The sequence below is a fragment of the Gavialis gangeticus genome, unplaced genomic scaffold (genome assembly GCF_001723915.1).
Source record: "Gavialis gangeticus isolate Ggan-Ray unplaced genomic scaffold, GavGan_comp1, whole genome shotgun sequence".
In the NCBI taxonomy this organism is placed as follows: domain Eukaryota; kingdom Metazoa; phylum Chordata; order Crocodylia; family Gavialidae; genus Gavialis; species Gavialis gangeticus.
Window position 1 is genome coordinate 173,313 of NW_017728967.1, and position 16,400 is coordinate 189,712.

A 16,400-nucleotide genomic window follows, 5' to 3' on the forward strand; every position below is an offset into this window, starting at 1 on the left:
GGCCGGGAGCGCGGGCCTGCGCGCCCCTTTGCCGGGCCGGGCATTGGTTGGCCCCCCAGGCCCGGCGGTCCCCGGGGAGGGGGCCCGGGGAGCTGGCTTGCGCAGCCGCCGCGATGCTTTCAGCCACGTCCCCCGTGAGCGGGGAAGGGGCCCGTGGGATTTCACCGGCTGCAGCTGCGGGGAGCATCGGGGCGAATCCCCGGCCGGGGGTGGGGGGGGGGGGGCTATTTTGGACCCGGCTGAGACAGGGCCGAGCAGCTGCAAGGCGGCCGCGGGTCTCGAGGGAGAGGAAGCACATTCGCTGCTGCTTCCTCCGGCCTTTCCTCCTTCCCCGGGCGGGGGCGGCCGCTCCTGCCGGAGGCCTTAGAGGAAGCAGCGGGGCCTGCCCGTGGCCCCAGGAGCCCGCCTGCGGCCGGCCCCGAGGGGCTTCCAGGCCCAGACCTTCGGCCCGGGCAGCCTCCCCGTCCCCTGAGGCGGCTGCAAGTTGCTGCCAGCGGAGGCCGGGTAACCCAGGGGCGGTCAGGGAGCCGAGCGTGAATGCCCTCGGGTGGCGCAGGCAGCGGAAGTGCCCCGGGGCCGGGCCGGGCCGGGCCGGGCCAGCTGCGTTCGCCACGGCAAACCACCGCGTCGGGCCGCTGCCCACGCCCCGGCGGGCTGCTACGGCTCATCGGCCGCTCTTCACCTGTCGGGATCAGCATCAGGCCGACAGGCGCCGAGGCCCTACTGCTCCCAGGGTGGAGGCCCAGGACGGGCAGAGGCCTGGGAAACCCTCCTGCAGCTCGGCCCCTGCCGCAGGACCCCAGGCCAGGCCTTGGCTGCGGCGCTGCGCGTTTCCAGCCACACCTACCGTGGGCGGCTTCTGGAGTGGGTATCTGCAGACTGGGCAGAGCGCACCGCACAGAGCTGCCCCCGGGGCCAGGCTCACGTCCCGCTCCCCACCCTCCCAGCAGCTGGGACAGCGGAGCCCCGGGAAGCGCGGCCTGGTGTTACAGGTGCCCGGGGCACGGCCCTGCCCCTTGGCAAACGTGCGTGCCCCAATGCCTCCCGCTGGCTCCGCAGCCGGCGCGGCTGATGCGATGCAGGTGCCCGGCGGGACGCGCGTCGACACGGTGCCACCTGCTGGTCACCAGAGGGCGCGGAGCAGCCCCCGCGCTGCTGGGGGGCAGCCGCTTTTGGGGGGGGGGGAGCTGGTGGCTGAGTGGAGCAAGGGGACATGCTACCGGTCTCCCCGGGCCCTGAGCAGGGGAAGACCGGGCTTCAAAGCGAGAGCCCCGGGACCTGGGAGTGGGGCAGCCAGCCGGCCACAGACCCACTCGTGGCCCAGCCACGCGCCTCTCGTGCAGCAGCAGGAGGCAAGGGGGTCTCCACAGCTTTGCTGCAGACGGCAGAAGGTGCAGGAGGGCCTGCGCGTGCCTTCTGCGGGCGGCCGAAGCCTGAGTGCGCTGGATAGAAATGGGGAGGCCGCTGGCGGAGGCCGGATCCCCTCTGGAGATCCGCATTGCCCTGTGCTGGGATCTAGATCCACCCCCAGAGCCCAGCTCTGCACTGGGGGCCCAGGGGCTGTCCTTGGTGGGGTGCGCGTGGCTGGCTGTGCTGGGAGCATGGGCTCATGCACAGAGTGCATCTAGTGCTCCCTGTGCAGGGAGGGGTCGGCGTGGGGACCTCAACGTGGTCTGGGCATGGGCTCGTGCCAGCAGGACACACTTGGCAGCTGCAGGCCCAAGGGAAGCCAGAGATGCCTGGGTCCTGCTGCCACTGCCCCGGCTGGAAGACCAGAGCTGCTCCCTGGCGCTGCTAGAGATGCAGCAGCTGCCGGCGCATCAAGGAGGAGACGAGCCCGGAGGTTTCAACCAAGTTTACTGCCAGCTCTGTGTGCACCAGGGAAGTGGATGTGACCTCCACACCCATGCATGACCCCCAAATACTTATGCAGCAAAGACATGAGCCCGGAGAGTTGATTGAGTTTATTGCCAGGTCCAGGTGCACCGGGGAAGTAGATGTGTCCCCTCACTCATGCATGACCCCCAAATGCCCGTGCAGCGTTGGTGCCGGCTGCAGCTGGCAGGCCTGAGGGCAGCACTGGCTGGGGTTGCAGCAGGAGCTTACGTGCAAGCGGCCAGGGATATTGCAGCCCGCTGGTGCAGGGGCTGGGCTGGGGCCGAGCGCTGGAAGCAGTGCCCTACAGCAGTGACTCGCCCCTTGCTGCAAAGGAAGCTGATGGGAGAGGAGAGGGGCAATGTGCCCGGAGCTCACCTGGAGACCCCCCAGCCCCAAGCCTCCAGGGCAGATGAGGTGCCCGGTAACTGCATGCTCCCAGCCCTCCCTGGTTGGGGATGACGGTCCCCTAGTTGCCCCCTTGGAGTGCTTGGCTGCCCAGGCTGTGCGGAGAGCACCTGGGGCTGTGTTGCTGCTGTCGTGAGAGTCAGGGGCTTGGGGGCCAGGTCAGGGCTGTGGGCTCCCCTGTAGCGAAGGGCACAGACAAGCCAGGCACTGGAGTGGGCAACTGCACAGACTCTCCTGGACAGACGGACACCCAGGACAGACTTGCTGAGTGGGGGGAAAGTTCTGCCCCTGGGCACTGTGGAGGAGGTGTTCTCTGCACACAGCCAGGGAGGAGATGGGTGCAGGGAGCGAAGCGGTGAGGGGAGCCGGGGTCTTCTTTGTCACCTCAGCAGCCTCCTTTGTCCCGGTGTCAAGAGCAAAAATGGGTCCAGCATAAACCAAGGGGAGCCAGAGCCCAGCGAGGGCCACCGCAGCCTTCCCCCCAGGCCGGGAGAGCCAGCATCTGGCCCTCAGAGCAGAGCTAGCAGGGCAGGGGCCAGCAGGAACAGCCAGGTGCCAGGCCCCGGCGTGGGAGCCCCGCCAAGCCGGGCGTAGTACTCGGCAACGGCCACGTTGGGGTTGGCCTGGGCGCTGCTGAACCACATCTGGATGCAGCGCCCGCTGCCCTGGCGCTCTGTCGTGTATTTGTAGGATCCGGACCACAGCTTCTCGCACAAGTCAGCTGGCCGAGGGAAGACCAGCTTGAAGGGGCGGCACTCAGAGGCCCGGGGGCACTGGTTGCTTCCTGGAGGGGCAGAAGGGGATGGGCAGCAGCTGGGACAGGATGGACCCCGTGGGTCTTTCCTTTGGTCTGGCTGCAGGAAGTGATGCCTCCTTCTCCCTAGGACCGGGTTCTCCCAGCCTCCCAATCCCTGCTGTGCATGGGCCCCTAACTGTGGGACTAGTGCTGTGTGGGTGGTCTTGCAGGCTACCAGCTGGCAGGGCTAAGTGACTTGCCCAAGGCTACCTGGGCCATCGGTGGCAGAGCCAGGAAACAGCCCCCGCTCCTGCTTGCTACTACATGGGGAATCATGGCAGGGATCTTGGGGCCAATCTAAAGGCAGGGAGGAGGATGGTTTGGTCAAGAGCATCATCTGTAGTGGGTGCTAGGCCCTAGACCAGCCTTGACCCCTGGCCTCAGCACGGACCCCCCCTCCCTCCCTCCCTCCCGTGTGGCCGGCCCTGCCTGCAGCCAGCTCGTCTGGTCCTGTCCCCGGGGCGCTCGCTGACCTGTCGTCCAGTTCCAGCCCTTGTGCCAGTTCTCCTTGCAGGTGTAGGAGTCCTGGCAGTCGTCCCACCACTTGTCGCAGTCCTCCTTGCACAGTGGCACATTCATGAGCCGCTCCCGGCGCCAGCTGCTGTCCGTCTGCGGGGGCGCGGGGCTGTGAGCCTCGGGGCACAAGCCCAGGGCTGCCCAGTCCCCCCCACAGGAGCCCCGGGGGCTGCCGGGAAGCCAGAGCCCCATGGCATGGCACTCGGTGGGGCAGGGGGCAAGGAACTGAAACAGGAGAAGCTTGGGACCTCACCCCACAACCCCAGTTCCCTGTCTGAGCTGCTGCTCTGCTTTCTGCTCCCTGCCCTATCAGCCACCGTGCTGCCTGTCCCCTCTCTGATCCACTGCACGCCACGCACAGAGCCTGCTGTATCACATGTGGCACCTGTGCCACAGGTTGGCCACCCCCAATCTTGCCAAGGCCTCACTGAGCAGAGCGGCACCGTCCCAGTCCATGTCTGCCCCTCAGCCCTGCTGGTGCAGCCTCAAAGCCCGATGCTAGTTTGGGCGGCCGTGTCCCTTGGTCGACTCGTGCCGAGCCCGTGACCCACCCTCTCCCAGCTCCTCTGGCCCAGGCTGCTGCCCCCCGCCCTCCTACCTTCACGATCCAGGGCCCCAGGTTGGGGGAGCACTCGTAGAGGCAGGTGTCCTGGATGAAGTGGCGCTTGCACTTGTCCTTCATGCCCCCGCAGTGGTTCCAGTTGAATGAGTACAGGTAGGACTGGTCTTTGTGAGCCTCTGTGCTGGTGTTGGCCGTGCAGCAGGCGTTGTCCTTCCAGGGGGTGCACTGCCAAGGGAGCAAAGGGCCCAGTGGGTGCATGGCTGTGGGGGGCAATGGCAGCAGTGCTCCCTAGTGGTGGGGGCAGGATTGCACCCGCGTCTCAGGGGATGGGGGCAAATCTGGCTCTTCTCCCTAGGGGAAGCCGCGAGGCTGCAGTGACAAGCTGGGAGCACCAGAGCAGGACTGGGGGGGATGGGGGCATGCAAAAGGCAGAAAGGCCGGAATTTATGAATGGGGGGGGTCACAACATTTATGAACGCGCAGGCTGCCAGTTTAAAACTTAGCAGCAGGAAGTTCGTTTCCCACAGCGTGACATTCAAATTGGGGAACGCATGGCCACCAGATGTGGTGGAAACTGCGAGTTCAGCCCGATTCATCCAGGGACCAGACACGTGCTTGGAGGAAAGGGGCATTGGTGGCTATTGGGCAAGCGGGTGAGGGCATGGCCTCTGCATCAGAGCTTCCCGGACCTTCAATGCTGAAGGCTGCAAGAGGGAGAGGAGCAGGGGAAAACCCCGTTCCCGCTCCCTTCCGGCCTCTGCTCTCTGCACCCGCGTGACAAAGGGACCGGGCAAGATGGACCCAACCGCGGTTCTTACGTTCCCCCAAATGCTGCTGGCACTTCCTTTCTCTTCAGGCGCTAATTTTCCAACCACAGGCAAGGCAGACCCCTAAATGGGGGCAGGTGCCTGCATCCCTCTGTAAGGCCAGCATCACCTGGGGTATCGCTGAGCCAGTGGGAGCAAAGCCAGGGCTCTGGGTGTCTGTCCCCCACGAGGGAGCAGGGAGTGCCAGGACCCCTGCTCGGGTGGCAGAAGGGGCCCTGTATAGCAGCCGGGTTGTGCTCGGTTTGTCACGGGAGTCTCCCCCGGGGGTCAGCACGGCTGTCCTCGAAGGCTGTGACAGCTGGCCACAGAGCCAGACCCCAGGACCTGGGGTTTGCCATGGCCCGAGGCACCCGGGGTGGGCAATGACAGCCCCCTTACCTGGTTGTGCAGCTCCCCCTCCGGCCCCGGCTTGGTCTTGTGGTGCTTGGCGTCCATGCACACGTTCAGCATGTCCTTGGTGGCCTCAGTGGCGTAGGTGGCCAGGAGCCCCAGCAGGACCCACCGTGCTGCCATCTCCCTGCCACGGAGCAAGGGGAGGATGGTTAGAGCCCATGTGGGCTGGAGGGCCGTGGCATCCAGCGCCATTCGCTCCCACCTGTGGGCACCCTCCGGTGACGCAGGATCAGGCGCTCGCTGAGGTCCAGGGATCTTGGCCAGATACTACTGGGCTTGAGCCAGGGACACGGCCGGCCCCAGCCACGTGCAGGGAGCAGCACGCCCGGCCAGGGTGGACTTGCCCCAGTGAAGCGGTGGAACGGGGAAGGGTTTTGCTGGCACCGCCAGACACCCGTGCCCCCTATCCTTGGCCGCCGGAGTGGGCAGTGGGCTCTCCTGGGTCGCCCTCGCCCCGTCTACCGGTTTAGCCACTTCCCAGGTCTCGGCTCCCGTGTGCATGGGAGGAATCAATCGCTGAGCTTTCCCCCCATACCAGCCGGGGGCTCGGGGCAGCTCCTCCTGCCCCGTCCAGTCCTTCCCCCTGTCCGCAGGTGGGCTGTCCAGCCATGCAGGGTACCCCCGTCTCACCCACAGGGCCCTACACAGCTGCACGAAGCAAATCTTTTTCTCAGCCACCTATTTTGCTAGAAGCTGCCCCCTGCCCTTTGGCAGAGCTCAGCGGATCCAGGATACGGCGGGCTCACTCCGATAAGACGCGTTCTCCTTGAAATGCCACCCCCCATGCTCCGGCTTGTCCGACCCCTCTCCCACCCACCCCAGAAGAGCCAGCACCCAGCCAACCTTGCTCCTTGCATCGTCCCCCGACCCCCACGGCTAAATCAGCCCGCCCAACCCCACCGCTCCCCACCCATGTGGCGTTTGCTAAGCGCCCTTGAAAGCTGCCAGGCGCTGGGGGCAGCTGGCAGCCGGGGCAGAGCGAGCCGACTGGGCACCTCCATCAGGCTCCAGATATCAGCTAGGAAGTTACCTTGAATGCAGGCGACCCAAAGGCAGGCAGAGAGCTGGGGGCACGGGGGCAGCCGGCAGCACCGATCCCGAAGTGAGCCTGCTTCCCATCTCAAAGGTCAGCTCCCTGCCCAGCCCTTGGCCAATGATTATAAGGGGAGTCCCCCTGTGCCCAGCACCGTGCCGTGAACTTTTTTCTTTGCTCCGCACCATCGTGGGAGATAAGGAGGATGAAGGACGCCTTGTGCAGGCGTCGGGCCACCATGGCGCCGATCCAGGGAAAGCACAGAGGCTGATCCCCTGCCTGGAGAGGTGGGGGCCAAACATTGCTGCATAATCTCCAAATCTTGAACGATAACAGCCAACACCCGCAAAGCAAACACGGGCACCCGGGAAGAAATGAACCCAACAAGCCAAAAGCCAGGGATTGAGTCCAGGCCTCCCTCCGCTGGCGATTAATTTGGAATCAGCTCATTGAGGAATAAAAGCATGAGTTAGTTGGCTATACAGGACTATATAAGCCATTGGCGGCGGGAAGCTACATTACCGGTCGTGCAGTGCCACGAATGGACGTGCCTCCCCGTGTGCCCTCGCACAGTGCTCTGAGACCGAGCTCGATTGCATCAGGGAAGGGAAGGAGATACCACAATCCTGCCCAGGCCCCAGTCATCATGGTTTTGCCAAAAGGAGAAATAAAACTGCGAGCCCTGCAGATTTTTGTTTTGTGCTAGAGCTGAACGGTCCTTGCTAAACACTTCTTAAAACAGTAGAGTGGGTAAAGCACGGCACAGGGTACAGCCGGGCCCTGGATGGAGCTAGCAAAGCTTTGGGGGAGTTTGGCTGGCTGCACCCCAGTGCTAGGAGAGCCTCAACTGGACCACACGGGCAGGTTTTCCCTTTTTTATCCTGCAGGAAAAATACTAGCGCCATCCTCCCGTGGCAAATAGCTCAGGTGGCCGCAGCATGGCAGCCGGGTTTGGAACCTCTGGATCCCTGCTGGAAATCTCTGGGTTTCTCTCGTGAATCCTGCGCGGGTGTTTGCATGCCAAACTGTGCTTGTATTGTGCTGCACCCTTAAAAGGATCTGACAAAACCCCGGTGGAGGAACACCGGGATGAAAAGGGACTCTCGTCTCTGCTCACGCACCCGGCTGCGCGGAGCGACAGCTCCAGGAGGCCGAAGCAGCTTGCACGGTGGCTTTTTAACCCCCAGAACAAAGGCAGGGGAAGGAAGAGGAGCAGCAGCGGAAGCAATCGGGAAGAGCGGAGAAGATCCAGGGGAGAAGGCTGGCGTGTCCCATGCCAGAAAGGAAGGCGGGCTGGCGGGGCATCGCTGCACCGGCACGGGGCGGAAGTGCACGCTCCGGCACGCGGGTTGCAGCAGTAGCAGGCCTGGCACAGCGTCGAGGAAGAGGAAAGGGAGCCAGGTGGGGAGAGCAGAGGGCCTGCCTCACAGACACCGAGCTGTCTGGCCGGCACAAGTCGGAGCCGGGGAAGCAGTCATAGCATTAACAGGATGGGCTGAGGACAGAAAAGGCCCATCACCACCTCAGAGAGGGGGAGGGAGATGCTCCCTGATGACAGAAGGACCTTACTGGGCCCATTTGAGGGTTGCAACGTGATGGGGGCACAAAGGCGGGTACCCCTGGGATGTGATGGTCCCGGCGAGGGGTTGTAGCCGGTGGCTGCTTTGGTCCCATCCTCTCCCAGGGAGCGCAGGGGAAAGGGCTGGGTTTTTCCCAGCCACCCTCTCCATGGATCGGGGCAGCTCAGGTTAGAGCTGGCACAGCAGGAGACGCTGCATGGTGGCCAGGGAGCAATCTACTGATAGTCTAGAGGCTGTAAAAGGGAAAAAGAAAGAAAGCACCATCCAAAATAACCCCCTCCCGCCACGCCCCAGGGCCCAAGCAAGGAGAGGCTTGCGTTCTTCCTCCACCCAGAGAAATGTTTTGCACTTGAAAGCTCGCCTCACTGCCTCCCGGCCGCGCAGTTGGTCCAACAGGCAATCTCACCCCAAGAAACCCTCGCCCCCCGCGTAACCTTCAGCCCGTCACGGCCGCAGCATCCCGCTAGTGCTACTTGCAGGCGAGCAGGGAGGCCTGGAGAGAGCCAAGTGCAGAATGAAGACTGCCTGGCAGGCCAGGGCTGTCCAGACCAGGTCACACTCCAGCCCCTTCTTGGAGAAGCCCCAAGCCTTTGTATAATGCTGGTAGGGGCCGATCCCCAGGGGGTATTGCCAACTCCAGGGCCTCGAGATGGTGATTTCACCACCTTTCTTGACACACCCCAGGTGGCACCGGCTTTCTTTTTCAGAGGCACAATGCTGCTGACGGGCTCAGCCTGACCGGTGATAACGCCCAGTGCCTTCCCGCCAGAGCTGCTGGCTACCCAGCCCTACGGTGCTCTGCCCTCATCCTTACGGCCTCACATCCTATGGATTTCAAATCATTTCTCTAGCTTGCCCAGACCCCTCTGAATCCTGATCCCAGAAGCCTTCCTCAGGTCCAGGTACATCACATCAGCTGCCCGATCTCCCCAGCTGCCCCCGGCACCAAAGGAAACCATGTGGCCTTGTTCTTAATGCACCCATCTGCCACTTGTCACAAACTGATGGTCGGATGATGTGTCCCAGCCTCTTCCCAGGAACTGCAGCGAGGCTGAGCGGTTGTAAAGCCTCCGATGCCCCTCTCCCCGCTTCTTAAGGACAGACACTCTTGTTTTCTCCTTTCCACCGGAAACTCCTCTGCCCCCAGCCTCCCCCGGCTCCGAGATTACCCCAGCCAGGCTGAAGTTCGCTGCTTTGAAAGCCGCTGACTTATCTCAGCAATCTCAAACCTGCTCATGCCCTGCCAAGCCGCAGATCTTGCTCCCTTATCACTGATGCAATGTGTATCGGCCATGGGATCACAGTTCACCCAGCATGTGAGAAATGCAACCCTTTGGCTTCCTTGCAGTATCAGTGATGAGCCTTGCAGGGCCCCCGGACTTGTCCTCACCCCGACTGATCAACCCCGTTTCTGCTTTGGTATTTCGGGTGACCCCGGGCAGCGTGTACCACATTTAGTCTCTCACTGCACTCCCTGCCACGGGACAGCTGGCCCTCATGTCTTTCCAATGCCTGGCACAACATCTGGCTGCGGGGACGCACTCATCAGGGGTCCTCCTTGCCATGCCAGCTTGTCCCCACCCCTGTGGCTCACCCTCGGTGTCCGCTGGGCGTAGGTAGATGTCACCAGGGCAAGTGGATCCTTCCTCTGCCGTCTCCTCCTCGCTCTCCCGCTCTGCCCAGGAGCGTCCAGGCTTTTATAGCAGCCTCTGGCAGGAAGATGCCCACGGGGGCACCCCCATCTCCAGCCACAACCCTGCGTTTCATGCTGCGATCCCCGTGCACTGGGTATTGCAGACGCTTTGTGATGCAAGCACAGCCAGAGTTAGCCAACAGCTCGGGAGGAGCCGTCTGCCTCCAGATACCCCGTCACTTCCTCGCTCGTGGGGCGAGCGCTAGGGCAGCCCGAGAACCGGGATGGGGCCAGCCTGGGCACTGAGCCACCACCTCATCAGCATCCCTGGATGCACTAGCCATTTCCCCAAGCAGTTGTTTAACGCCGGCTATAGATGCTCCATCTCTTTGCCCTAGATCCAAAACATGCTGCAGCTGGGGCAGAGTTTCTTGAGGCACCTGGTTTTCCATCGGGGCAGGTGAATAGCAACCGCAGACCTCCTGGCTGGCACATCCGTGGCCAGTGACTTCTTAATGATGAGTCTGGAAGGGACCAGCGGGTTGATGGGTCACAGCCAAAGTGCTGCATAACGTCTCTGTGGCCCGTCTCAAACAGGGTGCGATCAGCCCTCCCTCCATGGAGCCCAACAGATGGCATCCCATTGTCCCATAGGATCAGCTCATTCATGCCAGAAGGGCTGCAATGGATGTCCAAAACCCCCACCCTTCCTGGTCCCTCCCCAGTGTTGTGAAATGGGGAAGCTGGAAAGTGCAAGGCATGCACAACGCAGGCTGCTTCAGCCGGGAAGAAGAAGGGCCTCCCCAAGCAGGAGGGTCTGGCTGGAGATGGTGCAAAGTCGGGCTGAATGGTTGACACCCCGTGCAAAGCATGATGGGGATGTGGTGACTTACCATGATGCTAGGAAAGGCTCTGAGCTCAGCTAGCTCTAGCAGAGAGCATCTCCCGGCACATGAGACCTGCAGCGGTTGCCGCTCTGTGAGCAGTGGCTGGGGTGGGAGCACCCAGTAGGACTCGCCTCCCTCTGCCTTTGTCATCCTCTGGTCCCCAGGGCATCAAACTCCTTTGGCCCCTTCGTCTGGATCCAGACTGCAGGGGTTCTCATGGGCCACACCTGGATCCACCTCTGGCAGGGGGGTTAACCCCTGCAGCTGTCTGAGCCACTGTGACACCTCAGCAACCTACAGGGATTACGGCATCCATCACTCATCCCACCGCCCCCAAAGCGCAGCCCAGTGGGGCTCTGTAGCCGGGAAGCCGATAGCAGGCCGCGCCCTTGGATTCCCAGCCTCTCCAGCAGCCCCAGGGCCTGGCTCTGCGTGCTGGATCTGGCCCATGGGCTGTACGTGTGACAGCCCTGCCCTAGCCCAAGAAACGGGAGCTCTGTGCACTCGCAGCTGTGACCCAGAGCGTCACTTGTGCCAGCCGGATGCTGAACGCCTGTGCTAGTTGGGGCCGTGCCCTGCCTGGGCGTGACACGTTGCTAAGTGCTGGACACGGCTGTTGCCTCTGTCCGCTCCTGTCTGGGTGGAAGCGTAGCTAGAGCAGAGCATAACGAACCCTGTTTCAGGGTTAGGCGTACAAGGGTTTAGCCAACTTGTACCACTCCAGGTGCCGGCAGATGGAACAGCTGCAGGCTGACAGCTTTTGGAGCAGTTAAAACTTCCCCCCATCTACAGCCAGGGCTGAATTCAAAGGGCCACTGCCACTGTAGCTGGGGAGCTGGAGAGGGATCCTTTCCAGCTCTCTGCCACAGCAAGAGATTTCCCGATCAAAACTGGACCAGAACTGCTTGCAGAGCCTGGAGCAGGTGGGAAAAGACCCTGGAGAGACACTGCGGGGTGGGCTGGACCTGGGGCTGTCTGCTGTTCCACGGCTGTGTGACGTGCACCAGTGTCACAGTGTGGCAGAGGTCTCAGATCTGTAATGCAGAAAGCCTCAGGAGAGGCAGCCCAGGCCTCAGAGAGCTGCCTTTCCACAGCTTATCTTCCTTCCCTGCAGCAACAGGGCAAGATGAGCAAAAGCAGCTGATGAGGAAGTGGCAAGAGTCATTCCCTTAGGTCAGGGGTGGGCAAAAGGCAGCCAGCCAGCCCATTCTTTCTGGCCTGCGGGGCCCCTAAAAAATTTAGAAAATTAATATTTACCTGCCCCTGGCTGCCTGTCATGTGGCTCTTGATGGCTTGCCAAAACTCAGTAAGTGGCCCTCCGCCCAAAATAATTGCCCACCCCTGCCTTGGGTAATCTCTGGGGTAATCACAGCCTTGTCCTTATCATCGTCCTGTGTACAAGCGCCTGCTCATCTGGGGCAGTGGCTGGCTAAGGACAGCGACTTGCTGACAGGGGCGGTTCTGGTCTGCTCTAGGAGCATCGACACACTGGAAAGCACAGTAACACGTAGGAAACCAGAGGTAACTAACTGTGATAGGCGGCAGGTGCAGAGGCACACAGGGCCCAGCCCGCCTGCAGAGGAAACCATACGAAGCTTGGGGCAGGGGGTGGGAGTCAGGCCCAGGAAACAGGCAGGAACTTTACTTCAGGGGAAGATCAGTCATGTGTCCTCTCCTCATCAAGTTCATTCTGGGGAAGCTCTTTTCTCAATGCAAATACACAGCACCTGCCCTGGACAGCTTGGGAGAGGCCTGGTCAGGTGTCCATAATACAGAGTGAGCTGGCTACAGAGTAAAATCCTGGGGAGACTGACCCATGTGTGGATGTCGAAAGCGGGGAGAGCAGATAAGGTGGTGCATCATCACATACAACACGCCACCTATTTTTCTCCAGGCAAATAGAAACTAGAAGCTTTACTAATAAGCAAGAGGCCCAGCACTATATTATTCAGTTTAAGATTAAGCAAAAACTCATCTAAATCTACTGGGACAGCCACTAATTGCTAAATTATACAGTAATTAAAAAAAAAAATCACAACAAGCCAGGCAAAAAAAAAAAAATATTTAAGAAGTCAAAAGAGATTATGCTGTTAGTTCTGTAGTCATTATAGTTACATGTATGTCTCTTATTCAAAATAGTGCAACAATATCTAGCCTTCTTGAGTTTCTTGATGGCACCTTCAATACTTCACTGTCAGTCATTAATACTGCTACCCCCGAGTTAAGGATTTTAGCTAGAGTTAAAAACAACCTGGAGGGATGTGGAATACAGGAGAGGCATTCCCAGCAATGGAGAACAGACAGCAACACTGCAGAAGAAAGGATCATTTGAGTAGGGGAACATGAAGACCATTAATGAGGAGTGAGGGTCTTTAACACCTAAGGAGTGAAGAGAGAGCAGCAAGAACCAGGCAGATGATAATAAGCCATAAAGTCAATTGCCTCCCTTTGTGCTGCCTGAATAGAAATGCCACTGCCTCTCCCATACAGCTGGTTTTACAGTTTGGATAGAGCAGGAATCAAAGTAGGGGTGCAGCTGCACTACTGCACCCCTCTAGATCCACCTCTTGTCTGCCCCTGCAGTAGCTGTGTTGTGGGTTATAGGTCCCAAGCGAAATGGCCCACCAAGTCAGCATGGTTATGAGCCTTTCTATGGCAAACTAAGTGCCTGGGGGGTGGGGGGCGGGGAATGCAGCCACAGCTGGCTGCCTTCACCATCCTGCCTATGTGCCCAGATCCCCATTACAGCTGGTTGAGCTGGAAGCAGCTTTCAGCTCATGTCCAGAGCAGGGACTTAACGTGTCCAGAGCATCTGGCCCCAATGCAGCAAACAGAGCCAGAGCTGAGGTCTAAAACATCCAGAGAAAGAGAGACGTGCAAGGCCATACATGATGCTACATGACACACCTGGCTCCCTGTAGGGTGGGAGGGATGAAAGGGGACAGGCACAAGACAAGCGTCCGGGCCCTATAAAGGACTAGTGAGCACCAGACAGCGGCTTGATTTGGCTCAGCGGAGAAGAGGGAGCGAGGCCAGGAGACAAGTGATGCAATCGAAACAACCAGATGCAGAAACAATCTCCACAGCAGTGTCGGGAAGGAGAGGAGATGGGGTAAGACTGGCATTTCTGGAGGGCACGAGGGGGTAGGTGCTGACATGCACAGTGATGAAGGCTGGCATGACCCTTTGGGCTGCAGGCGCGGAGAGGGAAAGCCAGAGATCTGGGCACGTCCATGTGACCTTGCGCCAGGCCAGGGAGCAGGGCCGGGAAACATACCCCACCCACTCTTTCTCCTGTGGGCCAAAGGCCGGAGAATGTCAGACAACGGCTGAGAGGCACGGACCATGCCCAGGACAAAGAAGCAGCATCAGCATCTCACCGTGGCATGGATCAGGCATGGTGTGCTTTCAGGACATGGGCAGGGTAGCACAGACAGGCGCTTAGAGGTGCAGCGTGGAGGGTCGGTAAGATTTGGGCACAGCCTGGATGCTGGGATGCAGAGAAAGGGCTGAGTTTTATGGGCCAAGCACAGGCTATGGCCAGAGTGACAGGGTGGGGAGAAGAGAGCATAAGTGGGGCTTCCTTAGCCAGCCGGCGGGAGAAGGGACCTGGCTGAGGATACCCTGATGACCGAGGACCTCATGAAAACCCATGGGCTGCATCCAGGTAGATCACGGGGATGCCCGGTTGAACCAGAAAAAGCCTCTTTGCACCGCCATCGACAGGCGCTGGGTCCGTCCTCACACTGGGGCCCTTTCTAATACCCCTGGCACATGACAGAGGCGAGATGAAGAGGTGCCAGTTGCAGCAGTGACCCAGGTAGCCCACGGTCCGGGAAAGCGAGCCCTTTACTGCAGAGGATACAGGTGCAACTGAAGGTGCACAGGGGGAGGGCAGAGGGGGGCAACAGAGTAATCGGAGCTGCAATCCAGGCAGGATCCCTGCTGCATCACCAGGCTGGCACTTTCCCAGAGCACCACGGCACAGGGGGATGGGAGGAGGGAGTGATGGAGTTATGGAGAGGGGGCTGCATGCAGATGATGGGGTACAGGAGTGGCTTTGAGCTAGGCTGCATGGCACAGCTGGTGGAGAAGAGGCAGCCTCAGCCCCTCCCAGCTCCATCTTCAACCCCCCCCAGGCAGCTCTGGCGAAGTGACTCAGCCTTGTGCCTCGGCTCCTGTTCTCTACCATGGTGTGTGTTTCGCATCCTGGGTCCCAAGAAGAAAGTGCAGCCTCTGCTTCTTGGATGGGGACAGCGGAGCACGATACACCTCTCCAGCACTGGAGCGGAGGGAGCCAGGGCTATGCCAGGCAGGGCTGACACCTGAGCAGCTCGGCCCCGCTTTGCACTGAAGCAGGCTTGACTTACCCATGGGGCAGGTGGGATCTTGGTCCGGCATCCCACCTGAGCAGCTCCAGTGCTAAGGGGGGCCGAGGTGCTCAGGTGGGACATCAGACCCATCTGCCGGGCGGGGAAGTCAAACCCACACGTTCCTCCATTGGCAGGGGGTATTTTGCCACCTCCCTAAAAAAATAACAGATTTTTCCAAAGAGCAAGGAAAAACCTCATCTTCAGCTGACTCACCCTCTTTGTCCTGTCTAGGCTGTGAAACAGCAGAGTGACAGCTAACAGACAGTACAACTGCTCAAAGAAAAGTTAGCTTTGAAGATCAACACCTGCTAAAAAGGAGACAGGGAGGTTAACATCCGTGGGGTGGAGAACAAGGAGCTATTAAGACAGGTGACTCCCTCAGCTGCCAGAAGATTAATAGAACAGCTGCTGCAGTGTGACGGAGGAAGCAAAACAGAGGCAGAAAATCTGTTTCCTGGTTTAATACACGCAGCCTAATTTTTTGGGGGGGGGCGGGGAGTGCATGTTGTTTGCAAGAAAATATGATAGAAACATAAGAAATTCCGGTATCTTTTTGACACTGGCCACATCCCACTCAGCTTGGCCAAAGAGCACCAGCAAAACCCAAAAGAAAAGGATGTCAAGCGCGAAGAGACCATTAACTCTTTCACTGCCTGAGATGAAGGCAGAGGCATGTTTTATAAGCCCCATGTGCGACTGAATTCCTGCTGGGCGCAGCTAACAGCCAGCCAGCTTATCACAGATAGCAACAGGGTAACGAACGCTTCAGGAACATATCACGAACCTCAATGTAGCCAGAGGGAAACTGAGGCAGGACTCACAGACAATGAGGGTGGAAGGGACCTCAGGAGGTTGCATCCAGTCCAACTCCCTGCTCAAAGCACGACCAGCCCCAACTACATCGTCCCAGCCAAGGAAGAGATTGAGACACTTACCCCAGGGAGCAGGGACATCCAAGGCAGGGTTAGAACCGGGGAGTGCCATCAGGCCATGCTCCCTGCCTTGCCATCTGGGTAAGCACAGAGTATCCTCAATGATCAACTTACAGCAGCCTGGAGCGTGCGCTTTTCCTGTGGGGGATGCAATGCTGCAGCAGCAGCTCTCACGGCTTCGACTGATTCACGGAGCAGGTCACCCTGACGAAGCAAAGGGTACAACCCCCCTGCCTACTACTGCGAGGTGGCTCTAAAATAAAGCACGACCACAGGCGCCGTGGCTGAATTGTGAGCCCAACAACACACTTGTGAGACACGCCCCCCTCCACGCAGACATGCACACACTTGATCCCAATCCTGGAGCTGACGCAACTTTCCCTGCGGCCAAGCGCAATCACCCATCCTCAATGCAAAGGCAGCCAGAGGGCCAGGCAGACTGTGCAGCTAATGATTCATCAATCTAAGGAGCATTTCCAGGGTGGCTTTTCAATGCAGAGATTTTTTTTTCCTCTATGCACTGCAAGATGTTTTCCTCTACTCACCACTGCAGCAGCTGGAGCTCTGAGCCAGCAGCTTGCTGGG

General features: G+C 60.0%; 1 protein-coding gene across 6 annotated transcripts in view; it reads right to left on the reverse strand.

Moving 5' to 3' along the window:
• Positions 1 to 1,840: 1,840 nt before the first annotated feature.
• The window catches only part of LOC109288698 (folate receptor alpha-like), a 22,576-nt gene continuing 8,016 nt past the window's right edge, over positions 1,841 to 16,400 (reverse strand). The window contains exons 1-5 of one of the 6 annotated variants that reach the window (XM_019504418.1): positions 15,819 to 16,344; positions 5,363 to 5,501; positions 4,194 to 4,382; positions 3,553 to 3,688; positions 1,841 to 3,067 (exon numbers count right to left, since the gene is read on the reverse strand). In XM_019504418.1, the coding sequence (XP_019359963.1) occupies positions 2,793 to 3,067; positions 3,553 to 3,688; positions 4,194 to 4,382; positions 5,363 to 5,497 (735 nt within the window). In that variant the 5' untranslated portion in view covers positions 5,498 to 5,501; positions 15,819 to 16,344 and the 3' untranslated portion in view covers positions 1,841 to 2,792. Of the gene's footprint in view, positions 3,068 to 3,552; positions 3,689 to 4,193; positions 4,383 to 5,362; positions 5,502 to 6,407; positions 6,911 to 6,932; positions 7,038 to 9,584; positions 9,673 to 15,818; positions 16,345 to 16,400 lie in introns of those variants that run through there. The other 5 variants (XM_019504427.1, XM_019504410.1, XM_019504394.1 and 2 more) reach the window with 5 other exon arrangements.